Below are 20,598 nucleotides of genomic sequence, written 5' to 3'. Positions count from 1 at the left end.
AAAGCAGTATAAGCAACTCAGTGGTCCTTCACATTATTTCTAAGTGACAGTTTTTGAAATATTTATTTTTAATATTAATGTACAGAAGCTTTAATTTTTTTTTCCCATTATTAAAAGTTTCATTTCCATAAGTTAATTTTTTCCTCACTTCCTCAAGCATTCCTGTATTGTCATTCATTACATGTACTTTTTGCTTGCATATGTTGTGTGAGTTCATTAAAAACACAGAGAAAAATGAATGGCCACACTCCTCTATAATTACATTTCTCTAGAAGTGCAAAATAATTGTAACTGCTTCCTGACCAGAAGCCTTTTCTCATTCTACTGATCCTTTTTGTTCTCCCCCCTTTCTAGTTTTCACATTCCTTTCTTCTGCATCACATTTGTTCCCTTTCTTTGCTACCTTTTGCCATTCCACTAAATATATTTTCTGCATTCCCACCATCCCTTAATGCATCCCATAAAATTTTTTACCCAATCCCATCCAACATCCCATGGCAGGGTCACACTTTTCCATGATACTTTTGTTTTTTCCCCTCTTACCATCCACAGATGTCTGTCTGACCACCTCCAAGATGGGGTTTGGAGAAACCTGGTCTGGTGGAATGTGTCCTGCCCATGGCAGGTCTGGATGGGTTTTAAGATCCTTCCAGCCCAAATAGTTCTGAGATTCTGTGATTTTATGAAGATGCTGAGAGGTCCCTCCTCTCCCCATCCATCAGGGATCTGAAGGAGAGCTCAGATATCCAATATTTTCTCCATAATTCTCCTGTTAGAGTTTGTCCATGTAAATGTCATCATTCCCTGCTTTGTCTCTTGTCTGTTTTACCACAGGAAAGCTGCTCACCAGATGTCTTCATTAGCCAGATACCTCTGCATTCCAAATATCCACATGTCCCTTTGCCTTCCACATCTCTTTCACCTTCTTCATGCCTCACACAGCCTTGAAAAAATAATAGATTTGAAAAGTGGGAAAAGTTGTGGAGTCTCCATCCCTGGAAGTGTCCAAGGCCAGGCTGGATGGGGCTGGGAGCACCCAGGACTAATGGAAGGTGTCTCTGTCCATGGCAGGGGTGGGATTGGATGAGCTTTAATGTCTCTTCCAACACAAACCATTCCGGGATTCTGTGACTCCATGAAAGCGAAGTCCTGGATACTTTCTGGAATACAAGTTTTTCAACTAGGGCTTGCAAATCCTACTTCCTGAGCAATTCTGCATTTTGTCACCAACAAACCCTCCATCCCCTTTTGCCATGAGGCTGCCCAGTGACGCTTTTAGCACCTACTTGTTTTTCTAAAGTGTCACTTCTGAGAGACAGGAAATGAATCTGGAATTAGGCTGGCCTAATTCCACAAATCTCTTTTTGCCAACAAACCACTCATTTAAGAAGAGTTGCAATTAGGAGCACTTAAGAGCTTTCATGATTAGGGATTCTGTTTGAAAATTCAGTGTAAGCTCATTATGCTGCTGCATATCATTACATTTCTAGGCAGAAGAGGGGACATTGTGTGCAAGTTGTTGTACAATTGGCTAATCCAGCCTCATTCACCACGAGAAGCGTCATTTGCTCAAGAGAATAATCACTTTTACAGCTGGCATGTCCATGAGTCAAAAGTACCTTTTGGTTCCATCCAGTGAATCTGTAGGAGCAGCAGAAGGGAATCTTTCTTGTGCTGACTATGGAAGTGGCCAGCCCTGCTGGTGGATCAGTGAAAGAAAAAAATTAATAAAGTGGCTAAAAAGAGGTTAAAAAGTGGATAAAAGGGGTGCATGGTGGACAGCTCCTTTCAAAATGCAGCAGCAGTGAAAAAAGCATCGAAGTTCCCAATTTAAGAATGAGTTCAACAGTTCTTAACAAGTGTTGCAAGGTCACCAAGTGACCAAGCCAACCCAGAAATTAGGTTAATAACAGAGTTACACAGCAGCACCAAGGCTGCTGACTGCAGATTTAGCTCTGAGGTAAAAGAATTATTACTTATATTCTTCTGAATATTCATTTGACACTTGGCATCCTGGGCTCTCTTTTCCCCATTTTCCACTCCACAGCCTCCATTTCCCAGTTGCTCCAGAAGATTCTCCTTTTTTAATTTTTATTTCTTTTTTTTTTTCCCCTCTTTATATTAAGCAAGGTATTTTTCCTAAATGTATTCCACCTTTTGTCTACACAAACAATTGTCTTCATCTGTTTGGAATCTTCACACAGCTAAACACAATTCTCAGATATAATTCTCAGACGAACTTGCACAAAACAGAAGAAAACCTTTAAATAATGTTAACTTGGTACCATCATTACTGACCAGTTTTGTGAGGTACTTTAAGACTCTTCATTTAAGTAAACAGCTCTATTATTTTTTTCCCCTTGCTTTAAAACAAGAAGAAAGATGAAGTAGGACATGGAGAGAGTTGTTTGATATTTGCCTTCCTACAAGCCGACACAAAAGTACAAAATGTTGACAGATAATATCAGGAGAGTCTGGTGTTTGACTGAACTGAGTCTCTGGGTACATATTTTCTTACATAAGGTAAGAGCAGCTAATGGTTGAACACGGTGTTTCATCTGTTTTAAAACCACTGGGAGATCTACAGATATCCTATACAATGTTGAGTTTGCTCCCCAGTAGCGACCCATGATTGCTTCAGTGGGGCAGAAGGAACATGTATGAATCTGAATGTAAATTGCTCAGCAGCATTTGCAAATTATCTTTGTTTGTGATCTTTCATCATTTGCCTATTGAATATTTTCTCAGTAGGAAAACCAATTTTTCTTTCTTTCCTCTCATCTCTATTCATAAACAAAGGGTTAATGGTTGGAGTTGATGATCTTAAAGGTCTTTTCCAACCTAAAAATTTCTGTGAGCCTTTCAGAAAGAGCAGTAGAATTTTGAAATACATTATAAGAGCTATATTCTAGCCATACTACTCCCTTATTATTTCTACATATGTTTTTCTCTTTTCAGATCATATTATATATTGAGCAGCTACCCTGAAAAATCCTATCTGAAGACATCATCAACCTTTGGGACACATTCTTTGGTACCTAACTCAGCTAAAAGAGCACAATGCCAAAGAATATTAAGTTGATTATTTTCCAGTGAACCCTCCTTGTGAAACCTCTTTTTGTTTTTGTTTTTGTTTTTTCCCTCTAAAGAAGGGTAAAACAATAAACTTCAACATAAAAGATCTTTTTCTTTTAGGTAATAGTCATGATTGAGGAGTTGAGAGAGGGTTACAGGTTGGGTATTATGCATGCAAAATGCCATCAGTGCTTGTTGTTCTGCTGGGTAAATACTTTGTTCAGGATTTCTCAGAGCTGAGTCCTTCAAAATGAGATGAAAAAAAATATGGCTTCAAGTTCAAGGCTGTTTATCACCAATTCAAAACCTGGGGTTATTGTTCTCTCTCAATTTTATAATTATTCATTGAAACAGAAATATTTTTCTATTTGAAAATCCAGCCTAGAAGAATAAAACTGATGACAAAAGAGAATTAATTCAGGAGAGCACAGAGAGAAACTCATTAAAGGGCAACAGATTGATGGCATCTGTTAAAGCAGTAAATATATATATCTCCAAAGCAATAATGTTCATCTTTGATCCTTTTTGTTCCAGCCAAATGCAACAGACTTTTCTAGATTCTTAAAACCATCTTTTTTTCCATTCAAATTGGTAGGAAGCAGGCTCAAATGTCTCGATATTTGTTCCTCTAAAGGATATACTTGCCTTCCTCATCAACATGAGGAAGATAAAGTAAGAAGATAACAAACTGAGGTTTAAAACAGCTGTTCAGTGTCACAAATTGGGATACATGGAAAGCAGGCCCTTGAATGACCTAGGCTGAAATTATTGAATTTAGTATTAATTATGGCCTTTTCTCAACATTTAAGAATGGCCTGTAAATACAGGCCCTACCAATCTCTCCATGAATCATCAAAAAAAAACACTCCAATACTTCCTCACTCCAATCCTTGAAGAATTTATTACTTTTAACTAATTTTGCTCTCTTTACATATTGTTTGTTCAATTCAATGAATATATTAGTTTAATTTAATTTTATTTATTTAATATTTAATTTAATATAGTATATCAAAGTTACTTTTAAAATAAAAAACTAAGGAAAATCTACATTTTAGGGACTTATATTCACTAAGATTTGGGAGACTGTAAGAGAGAAATTTTTTTGTAAAGAAAATGGTAGGGAACAATGGGAACAGTCTATTTCCCATGGTCAGAGCGTGACGTCTTCAAACCAGAAAAAGAAATATTCAAGTCCCAGGAAACACTTTCTATCAGGATGGATTTGGAAAATGAGAACAGAGAAAGCTGAGTAAAATTTGTGGAAAATTCCCAATGATTTTCACATTGAAGCAAGAACATAGATAATCCTATAATAGACTGTCCCTGTGTTATTTTTTAATGGATGGGAAAAATTAGAATCCTACACAATTTTTGGTGGATGTAGGAAATATAACTCACAGGAGAATTTTTAAAGATCTCTCTCCATTTGTATTATGAAAACCCAGACTGAGAAATTTCCATGTAGAAAACAAATAAAAGCTGGTAGTTAAAGCCAACAAAATATAGTTCCAAATTAAATATTCATAAAATTGAGCAACATTTCAACCCATTTCAGTGTAGACTTCAAAAACTGGTGGAATGTGTGTATGCATAGATATATAAAAATAAATCTGTAATGACAGCAGATATACAGTCTTTTCTGCTACATCTAGTTAGTATTAAAATTAGATTTTTTTTTTCCCAGTGGAAAAGCTGTCCTATTCCTAACAATCTTTATAAGTATTACTTGTGTTTATATCTTCCACAAACATACAGATTTCTTGGAGAGAGAATGGCAATACATTAGGAGATATTCCTAAAGAGAGAGAAAGAAAAGGCGACAGGGAAATAAAAAAAAGAAGATATTAAGACACTGTCTGGTACAGGGAGACCAGAAGGTAGCATTGAATCCTGACTCATGGAATTGCAGAAACCTCAACATGTTTAACAACCAGCAACAAGGAAAAGTGAGATAGCAAATGTCTGGAGTCACAGATTGGCATTAGTTTGAAGTTTATAAATGTTAATTGACACCCAATTCCTTGATTTCAAATTATGCTGAACCACACTTGGCAACCACACAGCTCCAGTGCCAGAAAGAGGGAAATGAAATCACCACCATGTGCATAAAAGACATTATTTAACTCAACAGTGTCCAGATTATGCTTTAAATAATCCTAATAAAAAGATATTTTCTTCTGACACTTAGGTAGGAGTTAAATTTGGTTTTAGTCACACAAATATTCAATGTTAATTTTTTTTGGACAGAACCCTGTCTAACAGTTAAATTGTGATTATATCCAGCCCTGTAGCTCAGTAAATTAAGCATGGCCATTGTCATAATAAGCATTGGGCTGTGCACTGACTTTGCAAGGACTCAAGACTTCTCTTGGTCACATTTGGTCTCAACTTATTCTCTGCCTTAGGTTTATGCAGCTGCAACAACAGTGTTTCCAAAGACCAGGAGATGATGCCAATTTTGGGGGCATTCTGAATGCCATAACAACAATTTGTAAGCAAACAGGAGTGACCAGGCCCCACTGGATGATGAGCATCCTGTTTGTTGTCTCAGCCAACACATGGGATTTGGAAAGAGAATGAAGATGAGTCAGACCAGGATGGAGGAATTTTGATTCTTAGCAATAGGAGTTTGATAAACACAAATTGTAAAAGTTTTAGAATCAGTTTTAACATGCACTTCTGATAAAGAACATCTTCAATACAAAATATTATGGAAAATGATGAATGGAAGTTTGTTTTGTATTTATTTGATTTCTACAGCAGCCTGACTTCTATCTCAGAGTACAAGGGTTTAGTCACCCTATAATGATATTGACTCTATTGACTTTGGAAAAAACTTCCTCATTCACAGCAGTACTGAAAGACTTCTCTGTTTGCTGTTGTCTTTACCCATCATTCAATGTTATTTTTTAAATTTTAAGATACAGGAAAAAATGGAGTTTCTGTAGAATTTGATAGTTCAAATTTCTCATCATAACTTACTTCTTTCTTAATGTCTCTGAAAGCTAGATAGGCTCATAATTCTTTCCTGTCATAAATGCAAAGTTTTCCATGCTTTTCAGGATAACTTTTCACTCCCTTAAAATCATAAGCCCCAGGACGATGTGATTTTTTGTTTCCTACACTAATTAAGAATTGCTGAATAATTGGGTGTTTGTAAACACTTCACTGGGTTTGTTTCTCTGCATTTTAAATCTAAGGAACATACCCACTGAAGGCTTATATTCAGGCTCTGACCTATGGGCATCTGATGTGTAAAATTACATTTGTTGAGAGAATGGGGATTGGTTTAAACCAAGACATACAGGAACATTGCAGTAGCATAACCTACCATGTGATATCAGTTATACATTTGCCATATTGTTCTGTAAATAATTTCATGCTAAACTGAGAGCTTGGGGTGACAAGGATGAAGTGAAATGGTTTCAGATTGACAGACAGTAGGTTTAGACAGGATGTTGGGAAGGAATCCTTCCCTGTGAGGGTGGGCAGGCCCTGGCACAGGGTGCCCAGAGAAGCTGTGGCTGCCCCTGGATCCCTGGAAGTCTCCAAGGCCAGGTTGGAAGGGGCTTGGAGCACCCTGAGATAGTGGGAGGTGTCCCTGCCCATGGCAGGGGGTGGCACTGGATGGGCTTTGAAGTCTCTCCCAGATCAAACCAGTCTGTCATTTTATCTTAAATAAACTAAGGAGAGTTTCTACCCCAGATGTTACAACTTCAGTCTAAACTCTGACACGGATTTTAATGTTACGTTAAAAATTCATAGAGCAGAAAAGGAAAATCTCAGCAGACATTGCCTCATCTGGTGTCAAAATTGGCAATATTTGAGGCAGAACAGTGAGAAACAATCCATAAAGTTCCATCATTGTTGGTTATCATGTGTTGTCAGCCACTGTCACGTTGTGATTTACAGTGTTAAGGTAATGCCATCATTGACACCAAAGGATCCAACAGCATTACAGCACAGTGCTATGAGAAAAAACGCAAAATCTTGCCATTAAACCTCAAAATGACATTTTTAATAGTAACATCAGAATTTTAATGCCCCCAAATTAGTCTTCTTTCCAGGAGTTTTCAGCATGCTGTCTTATCACAGAAATCACACCGCAATTAGCTTTCCCTACACCCTGCACAATGTCAGGGAACAAATATTACTTCCCCTTGCAACGTGCAATGCATTGATACTTCCTTTGAGCCTTAATTCACTTCTTTTTTTTTCTCTTCCCATCAATGAAGGCACTGCTCCACTTACTGAGGAAGCAAATTACTTTTCCATTATAATGTAATGATGCAGGAAAGTGGTATTTTCTAACAACAGAAAATAAAATCTCGCTGTCTTTCTGAGCAAGAAAAACACTTCACAACTATTAAAAAATGTTGTAAAGCAAAAGAAAATTAGCTTCCAGTGGATATTGTGATAAATACCAAATTAATGCCAAAAATAAATTTTTTGCTAAGGTTCCTGTTTCCTCTGCCTTTCTCAAATCAGGTTCATTGTTTGTAGTTATGCTGAACTTTGAGAAAAAGCAGAGAAGAGCAGAGATACATTAGTTCAGGGTACAAGCTTGATGTCTGTAATTTATTCATGAGAGCCACCAACTGTCCTTTCCAAACTTTTGATTAAATGGATGATTTCAGAACTCTTAGAACATATACCTTGAGCTAAAAACTGCTAAGAATCATGTTTAATGACAGACAGAATTACAAGTCAAAGTGTCAGGAAATAAATTTTCCTCAAGCAAATCTACTTGTTATTGTCAAGACTAAAAACATCACTTGGCCACAAACATGCACAGGAAATACTTCCTTGTCCTTCTAAAAAGGTACAAGTTATCAGAAAATTCTTATTCATTAGATAAAAATCCTGGTCAAAATAGATGAGAACTACTTTATGTATTTCTAGGAGCCTGACATTTCCACCTTCCCACTAAGATACGAGTCTCTGTTATTTCTTTTGCCTGTAGTAAATTATTTACACAGCTTGGAACAAAGACTGAAGGCAGCTCAGCTGAGAACACCAATGTGGCACTAGGGCAAAGTCAGGGTTCAAAATAGGATGTTTCACAACACAGCTGAATGTTCTTTATTGCCACTGACTGGGTTCTGTTCTGAACCTAGAAATCTGAATGCCTAAATTTTGAAAACCCAGTTCATTACGGCACACAATATAATTTCTGTTTAAAAAATGAGCAGTTTCCCATTTGAGACAAATATCTTGATAATTTTCCTTTTTCCCCACACATATTCATTGCTTGGTCTGAATGTCCCACATTGACAACCTCCCCCTTGACCCACACTGACCCCTTTGCATGACTGAGGGGTCAGAAAAAGATCTAATGATTAAAACTGATTTTAAAGATGTGCCATTTTTTAACACCTTTTTGTCTTGTGGCATTGGTCTTAGACTGAAGGAATGTCAGTCACAGCCTATTGTGCTGCAGGTGGCAAAGGCCTCTGTCCTTCTGAGAGTTTGAGATCAGCAAGATACAGTTCAGAAATGCTGAGCTGGGATCTCTTATACATGGCAGTGCCTTTCCAGCCACAGCTGAAAACCCAACACAGTATCTTCTGTCCTGGCAAGGATTAGTCTTATCAGGTGGCACAGCAAGAAACTAATTTAGTTCAATCCCCCATTTTGGTAACTGCTGAAAAAATTATTTGGGAACTTGGGAAAAAAAAAAATCCAAAACCCAAACAACACCCCTAAATCCAAAATGCATCTCTCTTCATGAATACATTTTGTTCTACAATGAGATGACTTTCTGAGGTAAGCAAGAGCATCCTTGAGGAGGTTAATTTTTAAAGGTGTTCTCCCATTTGTATTTGATTAGTGGGCATTTTATGGAGTCCACACAGAGCCTGATGGCACAGAGATCATGGAGGTATTTCTACATCAGGTGTCAGAAAAATATCTTCTTGTTCTCTGTTGTCATCAGTGGTTTATTAAAGCACTTTCCTTTTGCAGTGAATTATTAGCAGCAACATCAAACTCTTCATAACAGCAGGGACAATAAAACATACTCTTTTCTCCTTAGAAAAAGTGTGAAATCTGTACGACTTTAGTATGATAAGCACAGGAAGCACATTTCACTGCCAAAGAAATGTAAATATTAATGGAATAATGGAACTGGAAATGGAATGCTAATGGAAAGCCATTGTTAGTGCTAGTTTGAGGTAATTTAACTCTGTTGTGGCACCATTTAACAACCTTGTGACTGATTAATGCAAAACAATGACATGGATCTACACCTGGATTGACTGACAACACTCATTTGCACAGGAGAATGAAATAAAAACTATTACCTTGTGCATAATGCTGAACCTGCAATTTAGAAACACACACACGGTTGGAAAATTACAACACATCTACATATAAAAGCCTGATTTAGTGAATCTATAGCATTTAGTTTAGCTGCAATAAACTCACTATTATACAACAATTTATGACATTTAGTTAAGTACAGTCAAGGGCATAAATATAAAATTGAAAACACTAGGATAGGATGAAGTTTTACAGAAAAATAAGGACACAAGGAATCCCAAAAGATCATAAAAGACACATAAGATGTATTGGTTTGCCATCTACTTCTAATAGGTTTTTGACAGGAAAAATAAATTTACTAAAGTCAAAATAGTTCTCATCTACCTGTTCTTCCTCTCCTTACTGAGTACTACTGAATGCATGAGATTACACAAAACAAAAAAAACAACAACAACAAAAAAAGCACAGGGGTGTTTGGGGAGAGAAGAATAAGAAAAGCACTCAAAACCCCATATTTGCTGGCTAAAGGAATAAAAATTGCTTTTCCATCTGCATGAACCCAGCCATGTGCCATTTGGAGTTCATGTATGGAATATGTGATGTTTTAACATCTATTTCTGGCATCCCTCACACACATGACCTATAAAATAATGACAATATTGCAAATTAAAGAATTTCAAAATTTCATTAGATTGCAATTTCATTAAATGTTCATTGCTTCTCCTCCAGTCCCTGAAGAGATAGAATGAAGTTAAATTGGTGGGAACAAACTCTCGACTTGTAAAAAGCATTATTAGAGTTCAAGAAGAAACAATGTCTAATCCACATTAAACAATCTGAGGAATATACATTATACACTTGCTGTCACTTTTGGTCCATAAAATGGAAATCCACTTTTGTGCTCCTGAGTCAATGAAAGTGGGGAGGACTAGGAGCCACTACATTTCTACCCTTATTACTTAATAGACTTCCCATATATCCATTCCAGGTAAGAACATTTCAGGTCTAAACCCTTCTCTGGGATTATGTATTTCTTCATTACATCTCTAAAGCCCTTCTGTGCTATTATTCTGCTAATGTTAATGTACAATGAACATTCAACTCTGTGTCTTTTTGCCAAATGCCCTCTCCCTCCTCTTTCCAATAATTCATTAAACCCACTGCTTCCAGGAATCATTCCTACTTTGTTGTTTTTTTTTTCCTAAGCATTAATCTCATCATGCTTTTCACTATTTTAAATCTTGTTCAAATTCCCATTCTCTCCCTATCATTAGGTGAAGCTGACTGCTTCTTGTAGCTTTGATAAAGGATAAAATACAAATCCCTCACTATGTGGAACCCTTATTTAAACAACCAGGAGGGAAAAAATGAGGGTTTTTTTCTCATAACTTGCAAAGTGAAAGTATTTGGTTAGAGGAGCTCAGGTAGCCAGAAGGACCCAAACATGGCATCATGACTGAAATATTTCCGATATAATATTTATTATCTATCAAACTGTGAATAATTGGGCATTGCAAACTCTCAGAAGAGACTTGATTGGAGCCATAAATTGGTTTATTTCCATGTTACATGCCCAGGGTTTTCCATGTGTGTGTCTGCAATTGCAATCAAAATCTTGTTACAACTCAAAATTTTGGTACAAGCCAAATGGTACCATTTTTATGTATAGAGCTTAACACTTAATTTTTTCCCCATTAATATTTAGAGTGCCTGAACAAAATCAATCACCTTTCTTTTGTGGTTCAACTGTGATTTTTCATATAAGATTTTTGTGGAGTTAAATCCGACAGAACCCCATTGGACACTAAAATTTGGATCTCTTTTGCACAAATACATGAACTTCTGATATCTAGGACACATATTCCCAACCATATATGAGAGCTACAGAAACCAGAGTGAACTGGAAGAAAAAAGTATTTAAATAAAAGGTTGAATAGTCTGGGCATGTCTGAACCTTATTTATGGAGAAGAGGCAGGAAAAATGTGAAGGATTACACTAATATATCTCAAGTTCCATGACTGTAAAATGACAAATACCACTCACTTTTAACCCAGGAATTCATGTCACCCCTTCCCATTGAAAACCAGTTGTTTCTTCCACAGTGTTTCTTCTTCCTTTCTGCTGCTTTCATTTGAATAATCTTGTTCACCTGCAGCCCTTTCCTCTTCCTGTTTTAATCTCCTCCAGCCAGGGAATTATCCCTCTCTACACCTCTGGTGATTTAATCACCCTGAAGTTCAACAACAAGATTAGTGTTTGCATATTTGATGGGGTTTATGCTTTACTAGTGAGAAATTTTGGTCAAAATGCTGGGTTTTTATCACACTTCAGTCTGTTATATAGGAAAATCTTCAATTTCAGTGGCAATGCATTGTAAACTCTTCTCATACCTCAAGTATACCCAGCAAAAATTACTAAATTGCTGTCATTGGTGAGTTATGAAGACATCACATTGTTGAAAACAGTTTCATAATTTACAAGTTTTCATTTTAGAAACTCCTTAAGCTTCTCTCTACATTTTATACCATACAGAAAACATTTACCCTAACTAATTTCTTGGATTTTTAATTCTAAAATTTCCTACTTTATATTTTCCCACAGGCAATCAGGAACCTGTAGATTTAGTGACATCTCCAAGCTGTCTGAACTGAATTGAAATTACACCTGTGTTTCTTACAGTGCTTTGGGTTCCCTTCTCTGCTTTGTCTGGTTTTGTGCCACTTCAATTTTAGTAAGTTCTTTTTTCCAGCCTGCTAAGAAAGAAAAAACTGCTGTCTTTAAGACTCCAGAACCTGGGGTACTCCATTGGTGATCCCATCTTTACCAAATTCTTCAAATGCTGAATAATGCAAAGCTTAAGTATTAACATGGTCATGTTTGGAAACCTCTTTTGCCACTGGAACTCCTTCAGTGGCTCTGTAGAGGAATTGTGGTGGGATTCCTTGGGATCAGCTCTGCCTGACTGATTCCTCAAACTGCTCTACAGCAGGGCAGGGAGCTACTCCTGAGCTCAATGGAGGGGCCCAGGAACCTCCCAAGTGTGGTTTGCTTTGTGTCAAATAGCTCCAAACAAGGAAATTTGGTCTGAAACACTAAACCTCCACATGAGCAGTGTTTAATGAACCCCTCAGAGGTATTGTTGGACTCTGATGTCCAAAGAAGCTGTGGCTGCCCCAGCCCTGGAAGTTTTCAGGACAGGCTGGATGGGGCTTGGAGCAACCTGGAATAGTGGAAGGTGTCCTTGGCCATGGCAGGGTGTGGTGTGATATCTTTCAAGGTTTAAGGATGTGCTGGAGAGAAGCAGATTCATAGCTGCTAATAATTTCAAGCCCTTGTAACACGTTTTGGGAAGGACACTGGACAGCAACAGTGATCCAGGTAGAAAACTGGTGAAACAGTGCAAACAGCACTCCATTCCCATTCCCATTATCTTGGGGAATATCCACAAATGGCTTTCTGAGACCTTTTCAGTGTCTGGGCCTACAGTGGGTTCATCACATTCAGGGGCCAGGACACCAGCAAGGGTTGGACAACTGAATCACAGAATCACTAGGGGTGGAAAACACCTCTAAGATCACTAAGTCCAGCCATTCACCCAGAAACAGCACCGTGTTCACCATTAATCCATGTCTTCAAGTCCACATGTTTTTGAACACTTCCAGGGATGGTGACTCCACTATTTCCCTAGGCAGGCTGTTCCAGTGCTTTACAACCCTTTCCATAAAGATATTTTTCCTGATATTCAATCTAAACCTCCTCTGGTGCACCTTGAGCCCATTTCTTCTTGTCCTGTTATTTAATACAAAGTAGCTGGATGTGAATGCTCTGGGTCCATGGGACCATGATGCTGGTCCTAACTGGGCTGGAGGTGAAAAGCCTGTGCTGGTGTGTGAGCTCTGTGAACATTAGTGAATAGAAACCCTTGAACAGAAATCGTTCTGCACCTGCAATAACCTATCCTGACTCACAAACTTTAAATGAGCTGTTCTAGTAACTGTTTGCACCATGACAAAAATACAAGCCTTTGTTTAAACAGTGGTGAGTTTGATAGTTAAGGAGAAGGGAAATTAAAACCAAGTGTGGAAGGACTAAATAGGTGTGTAGAGAAGCTAAAAGTTCTAAGCAGTGCATAAATCTTTTCTAGCAGGCTCATGGAGGCACTGCTGGGAAGCAGAGTCAGAGTCAATGTGTTTATGGTAAACTTTATCCTGACCATCTGCCACCACTAATCAGATACAATTGGCACTTTTAGTTTGAAGGGAAACATACTCAAGACCTGCAATCCCTCCTGGATAGCAAGGATATAAAAGTTTATCTGCACACAACACTTCATTTGAATTTACCTTGGAGGAAAAGAAGATTAAGGATGAAGCATATACTCCGACAAACCAGTGAATTGGTTTGGGGTGATAACTGTGGAAACAAACTCCGGGGTAAAAATAAACCAGTGAAATAAATTCAGATTATGTTGAATAAGCAGGTCCTTTCCTAATTGAAATATTGTGACAATTGTTGGAACGAGTCCAGAGGAGGCACCAATATGATCAAAGGAATGGAGCAGCTCTGCTGGGAGGAAAGACTGGCAGAATTTGGATTGCTCAGCCTGGATAAGTTTTGTGTTGACCTCATTGTGACCTTCCAGTGCCTGAAGGAGCCAGCAGGAGATGAAAGAGAGACTGTTTCTCTCATGAAGGGTTTCATGAGACTCACGACTCTCATGAGTTTATCCAGTGGCGAGAGACTGTTTACAAGGGATGGGATGACAGGATAATGGCAAGTGGTTTTCTACTATCAGAGGATAGGGTTTGATGGGATATTGGGAAGGAATCCTTCCCTGTGAGGGTGGGGAGGTCCTGGCACAGGGTGCCCAGAGAAGCTGTGGCTGCCCCTGGATCCCTGGCAGTGTCTAAAGCCAGGCTGGATGGGGCTTGGAGCAACCTGGGTAGTGGAAATGTCCCTGTCCATGGCACAGGGTGAATTAGGAAGAACTCTGAGGTCACTTCAAACTAAATCATTCCATGACTCTATGACTGCTCAGAGGGCAGGTAAACCAGATTTCATCTCTCTCTCCTGGCACTGGTTCAAGGTCTCACCTCCAAGTCAGACATTCTCTACTGCAACTCAATATCCAGCAGCCTGGTAGTGCCTCACCATTTTCCTGCTTCTGTTTTGGGGGATTAGGCTCCAAAATACAAAAGTGGCAAGTGATGAGCTTGTCTGATTCCATATTTAACACTTTATATATAAAGTGTTTATATATATCCAGCTTATGTAACATTTCCTACTCACATATTTAAAGACTTCATTCAACTTTTAGCATAAGTATTTCTGTCCCTACATTTTATTTAATTTTTTACCTATAATGCAGCTGTATCCATTTACAAAGATGTGATATTTCAGTCACACAGGTGACAGATCTGGCATTCAGATTCCTTAATTACTTTTGTTGCCTTCTCCCTAGAGTTGTAGGTCTTAAACTGATATCAATATCAATGATAATATCATTGATAATTTTTGATGGGACGTTTGCCTGCTTGTTGGAGGGTGGAGGATTTTGAGTTTTGGGGTATTTTGTGGGGTTTTTTGTCTGTGTTTGTTTATTCATTTGGTTGGTTTGGATTTTGTTCTTGTTGCTGGGGTTTCTTTCTTTAAAAAAGGAAAAATCTTAAAGATCACAATATGCACAAATGTTTTAGTAAAAATGGCTTGACTGGAGCTGCAACTTCCTTCAGGGAAAATTCATGTCCTGTGTAATCCTAGTGAGATCATGTTTGATATAACCTCTATGGGGGAAAAAAAAAGGGAAAAGGCAAATTGTCTTTATGAACAGGTGGGCTTAATCCTTACAGAAAAGAGGATCTTATACCAGATTCATTCCTTCTCCACAAAGAGCATGAATTTTAAAAAGTCAGCTAGAAGTTGATAACAAGCCATCCAATTATTGTCAGGACATACTTGTCTTTCTACCGCTATTTTTACAACCTATTTTTTGCAGAGTTTCAAATTTCTTTCCTTCCTCCCTTCCTCCCTTCCTTTTCCTCTTTCTCTCTTTTTTCTCTAGAATTCTTTGAGAGAAAAGGCAACTTGGAATGACAATAACAGCACGAGGCTGCATTGCTCCACAAGAGCAGCAATTTGAAATATTAGAGCTTCATCCTTTTCCAAGCACTGCTCTTTTGGGAATACTTCCCCTGAACACAACTAAGGTGGTTCCTAAACAATGGGAAAGACAGATTTTAGAGCAGTGATAACCCCTGAAGAGCTGCACTTACCACACCACATTTTGCCAGTTCTTTTCTCCAAGCTCTTGGACAATATCAACATCACATCTGATAAACCACCACAGTCACCTTTCCTCGTTTGGGGCAAAGACCTGCCTGTTTTCAAGGTGGGCAAAGATCATATAGGAACTGTAATTAATTTGTTGTGGTTGTTGTTGTTGTTACTTTCCAGAAAGAACATATTAAAAAAAAACAAACAACCCAAACCCAAACATTTTCCATTATTCCATATCTTCTTCTTTTGGATGCATTTAGCGGCTGAATTAAAATAAAATATTCATTAAAAACCACTGGAATCAAATGATTGTATATCAAACCTAAAGGTTTGTGTTTGGTTTTTTGGGGTTTTTTTTTCATCCTGACATTTCTGATCAAACAAACCTTAAAATGTTAAAAAAATCCAAAAAAACTCCCAAAAAAGTAAGGTTTTCCTAATTGAGTATTGTTACTTTTAAAATTCACATCTGCATATTGATGACCTAAAAATTATTTGTGAAAGAAAAAGAATAGGAGGTAGTAAACAACAAAGATTGACAGGTTTTGATTATATTTAATTTTGTTTTGACATATCTGGAATGCACAAAAGATTTTAAATGTCTAGAGCATGCAAGAACAAATTCCATTAATAGAACACCAGGAGGAGAGAAAGTAGTAGGCAAGACTTTAATCTAAATGAAGATTTTATTTTATTTTATTTTATTTTATTTTATTTTATTTTATTTTATTTTATTTTATTTTATTTTATTTTATTTTTTTTATTTTATTTTATTTTATTTTATTTTATATTTTATTTTATTTTATTTTATTTTATTTTACTATTTTATTTTATTTTATTTTATTTTATTTTATTTTATTTTATTTTATTTTTAGCACAGCCCATGAAGGATTATATTCTAGTCTGCACTACTTTTCACCTAAGAGAATTCCCTTGTCTGAAGTCAATACTTTGCCAGGCTAACATGAACAAACAGATCTTTTTGAATGTTGTGGGAGTGTGGGCAAGCAATTCCTAAAGAATTATTGCCAAGTCCCTTTGCTGCCAAATGTTAACCACATCTAAGAGATGTGATTAAGAAAAAGCAATTAAAAAATTGAGCAATGTGGATTAATGTTAATAGGAAATATACTAATACTGCTGTGAAAAACTGGTGAAGCTTTTCTTGTATTATGTCTGGGAGGGGAAGAAAGGCCCCAGGAAAATGTTCTATCTTTTCCTTAACAACTGTGGGGAGTGTGCTGCTAGGATTTGAAAGATCACTAATATAATTGTGTATCCAGTGCAAGATTCTTGTGCAATGGCTGTTTATGGATGCTAAATGCAAAAAGCAAGCAGGGAACAGAGCCTGTGTGAAACTAAGTCACACAGGCTTCTCAGTCTGGCCTGAGAAAGCGTGAGAAAGAATCTAAACAGTCCTTGGTAAAGGACAACAATCTGCAGGTGTTGTTTGGGAAACAGTCAAGGGGTGGTGTTCCACTTAACCAATATTGGTGGATGCGTTACTTTAATGACCAATGAGAGTTTTAGATCTTGGACCTTCTCAAATGTGTATAAAAGAAGATTAAGAATAATGAACTTTTCTCTCTTGGACAATGAAGGTAAGGGAGTTGGTGTTGTGCTTATCACCGTTCCTAATATAGTGTGACAGCTGTTAAGGAGAGAGAGGTGAAACTGTAGGTGTAATCTCACTCATTTATCAGGGACAGTATTTCCTCAAAAAATCTGGGGAGGGAGCAGAAACCACCACGACCAACCTGGTCTTCCCCCAGCAGGATCAAGGAGCTGTCACCAGAGCCTGGACCCTCAGCTCTGGAGCACTGTGCTCCCTCCACTGGCAGCACCCTCCACAGAACCTGGGGTAGGGAAGGAGATTTGGAGATGGTACCGAAGGTATGTAATCTCCAGCCTCCCAAACCTCAGGAGTTTCCATTTTTCCACTGTCCCCTTTCTTTGCTCCTCTGTAGCACCCCTTGAGGTTCTTGGCCCTGCTGTGGTTCTGCAAAGATGACACTGATCTCCTCGTTCATCCCCCCACAGTCACCACTTCCCACAGAAGCCCCTGTAGAAGAAGCCTGGAAACTCTGCACCAAACCCTTCTGTTCTGTGTGCTGCTCCCAGACTTAATAATCAGACTTAATGATCTTCCTAAAATATTGCATGTGAGATGCCTGTGACATTAATCAATGTTTAACAATGGCAGGAGTGCTGCTTGCTGAATATAAATACTTTCACAGAAAGATTTAGCATTTGTTTAGTGAGCTTAATTAAAAAGCTCTACTTGATGTGAGCAGTGCCCTTTGGAGGATCTAAACTCCTTGATGAAGAAATAAACTGTTTTCCCTCACTTAGAGCTTTCTTTTCTTCCTAAATGATGAGTGGTTTCAAAGATCAGAAGATAAATTCTCATCTGCTATCTTAATTTAAAAGCTATTTTAACATTCTGATAAGCCCAGGAGTTTTGGAAGGCTTCATTTTGTTTGCCTCAGTTGTCGATGAACAAACCTAAGGTAATTAACTGAAGTTAGATATCTCAGAAACATCCATAGTCTTTGCATTTAGCACAGGAATGGGAAAATTTAGGTAGGAAACCCCACACTAATGATTAAACTGCTTTATCACCTGTTTAATGCAATTGCCTAATTCCAGTGAAGGTCAAGGTTGAGACACTGCGCTGCATTTATTCTTGTAGAAATATACAGATGGAAAGCATAATCAATAATCAAATGATGTGGAATTAAACTCTTCAGATAAAGGGGAATTTGATAATGTTTTTCCACCACTGCAGCTAAGGCAGATCCTGAACTGCTCTGAACAAAACTCAATTGATTACACTGAGCCAGAAGTTTCTGAGTCTTTCTGACCTTGAAGTTTATAGCATTATATAATGTATATAATATAGACATAAATACAAAACTTAAACAGTTCTATACCAAGCCTGACATAGGCATAAAAAGAAAAAAAAAAATAAGAAAGAAAAATTCATTTTATGTCATGTGGTTGAATTTTCCCAAGTTTCAGTTGTCTGCCTATTTTATTCTGTGAATAAAATTACAGGTTATTAATGACCAGGATTAAAGGGAGCAATGTACTTAGCATTAAACCCCTCCCCCACCCCCACCCAAAAAAAACCCTCCAAACAAACTAACAAAAAAGTTGCTGATAACGAAAAAAGTTCCTAAAGTTATGTGATCAACAAGAAACTATAACTCAGAAAGATTTTTATCAGCCAAAAGTTTCCCCTTGACTTCACACAAACCAACATGGCTGTAAGTCCTACATCTCATTAAAAATATTTCAAAATCCCCTTTGGAGACACTGATGCTTCTCTAAGGTGAAAAAAAGTAAAAAAATCTGACACCACAAATTATACAGACTGAAAACTGCAAAATAAGTTAGGCCTTTAAAATATTCTAAATATTGACCTGGATATTACTAGAATAGCATATTCAAACAATAATATATTACTGCAGTAAAATCAATCCATTAAAATCTATATAAATACCTTATATTTCAAAATTATTGAGAGAACATTTGATTTATCAAAGCTTGCCTTTTCCCCACTGTTGGGTAATAAGGATATATTTTTAAATTATGGAGTCTTTCTATGAGGAAAAAAAACCCAAAAAACAAACCTTTGAATTCTCAGATTTTCCTGGAATGGAAAATTATTTTAATCTGAGTTTAACTGTTTTTCTTTTTCTAGCTGTTCCTGCCAGCAGCATTTGGGGCTTACTTCTTTTCATTAGAAAAAAGGATTTCTGACAGTCAGGTTTTTGGCATGAGTCCATTCAATTAAAAATAATGAAGAAAATTTCTGCACCAGAAGAATAAAATAATACTGGATAGTTCTTCTGTGGAAGTGCAAAGACCTTGTCAAAGTCCTTGTTATTCCATCATTTACCTCTATGGAGCTGACTACCAACCCAAAAGGATTTTATGACCCAGTGGTCCCATTCAGGTTTGCTTAATGTGAACTTGTGAAAGCCAAACTCAGGGAGTAAAACCTTGAGCCAAAGCTAGCTGAAGACACAGCAATTTCCACCTCCATTGTGGACCTGGGAAATGCTTCCTATAATTTTCTAGTACTGGATGAGATTTTTAATATCTCATGTTTAAACCAGTTTTATCAAAGAAAGCACTAGAAAACTGTTAGCAAGTCTGAGGCTTCTTTCTCTGAACAGATGTGTCCTGGCAGCTACAAAATCCCTGAGATTCCCTTTTCCAAAGAATCTCCATGGGATGTTCACATTGAACTAAAACAGAGACATCATTACTATAATTTTTGCATCTGTAAAAATGGGGCCTGGTTAAATTTCTTCAGGAACCCCATCCAAATTTATACTGGAATCTGAAGCAAGAACTATTATTTTTCATCAATATTTTTGTCCCATGAGCAGAGTCCTTCCCTAAGAATTATTTCAGATGACAGAGATTATTGTGGAAACATTCAAATTACTGAAAATCAGGAATGATTTTCAGTTTTACTGCCTACAGCACAAGTATCTTTCATTTTTTCCTTTCTTTCCCTGCTCTTGCTAACCTACCTCTCACAGCACACTCAGACTGATTTCTGCATTTTATTGTCAGGGTTCACTCTTGCTGATTAATGTTTTTTTCCTTGTAAGATTCCTGAAGAAAAGGCTGGATAAAAAGGGTTGGATATATTCTCTTGGTGCTATCTTTAGTCCCAGCGTTGCACTGAAGAATAAGAAATTTCAAACATAGACAATTAGCCCTTCCTGTCACCTTAAAGACAACCATAAAGAAACTGGTCAAGCTTGGATTTATATTGGATTAACAATGATGAATGAAACTGCAGACAGCTCTAACCCTCCACACTCCCAGCTGCAGTCAGAAAAGCCTTTCCTGACTAAAGCAGAACATTTCAGTCCATTGTTGTTGGAAAAAAAAAAAAATGTAAAATGAACCATCTTGCAGATTTTGGCTGTAGATTTTGGGATGGGAAGGAGCCTATGGAGGAG

At 37.4% G+C, this 20,598-nt stretch overlaps 1 protein-coding gene across 2 annotated transcripts in view; it reads right to left on the bottom strand.

The window, feature by feature from the left end:
* LOC111932472 (uncharacterized) overlaps positions 1–20,598 on the bottom strand; it is a 50,122-nt gene that overhangs the window by 2,766 nt on the left and 26,758 nt on the right. The window contains exon 2 of one of the 2 annotated variants that reach the window (XM_086842780.1): positions 15,610–15,714. The exons of the other annotated variant lie outside the window; for it this stretch is intronic. Within the exon in view, the coding sequence (XP_086698906.1) occupies positions 15,610–15,714 (105 nt within the window). The remainder of the gene's footprint in view (positions 1–15,609; positions 15,715–20,598) is intronic. 2 annotated transcript variants of the gene reach the window in all.

The sequence above is a fragment of the Cyanistes caeruleus genome, chromosome 9 (assembly GCF_971803275.1).
Source record: "Cyanistes caeruleus chromosome 9, bCyaCae1.hap1.1, whole genome shotgun sequence".
Taxonomy (NCBI): Eukaryota; Metazoa; Chordata; class Aves; order Passeriformes; family Paridae; genus Cyanistes; species Cyanistes caeruleus.
This window is presented reverse-complemented; position numbering and strand designations above follow the sequence as displayed.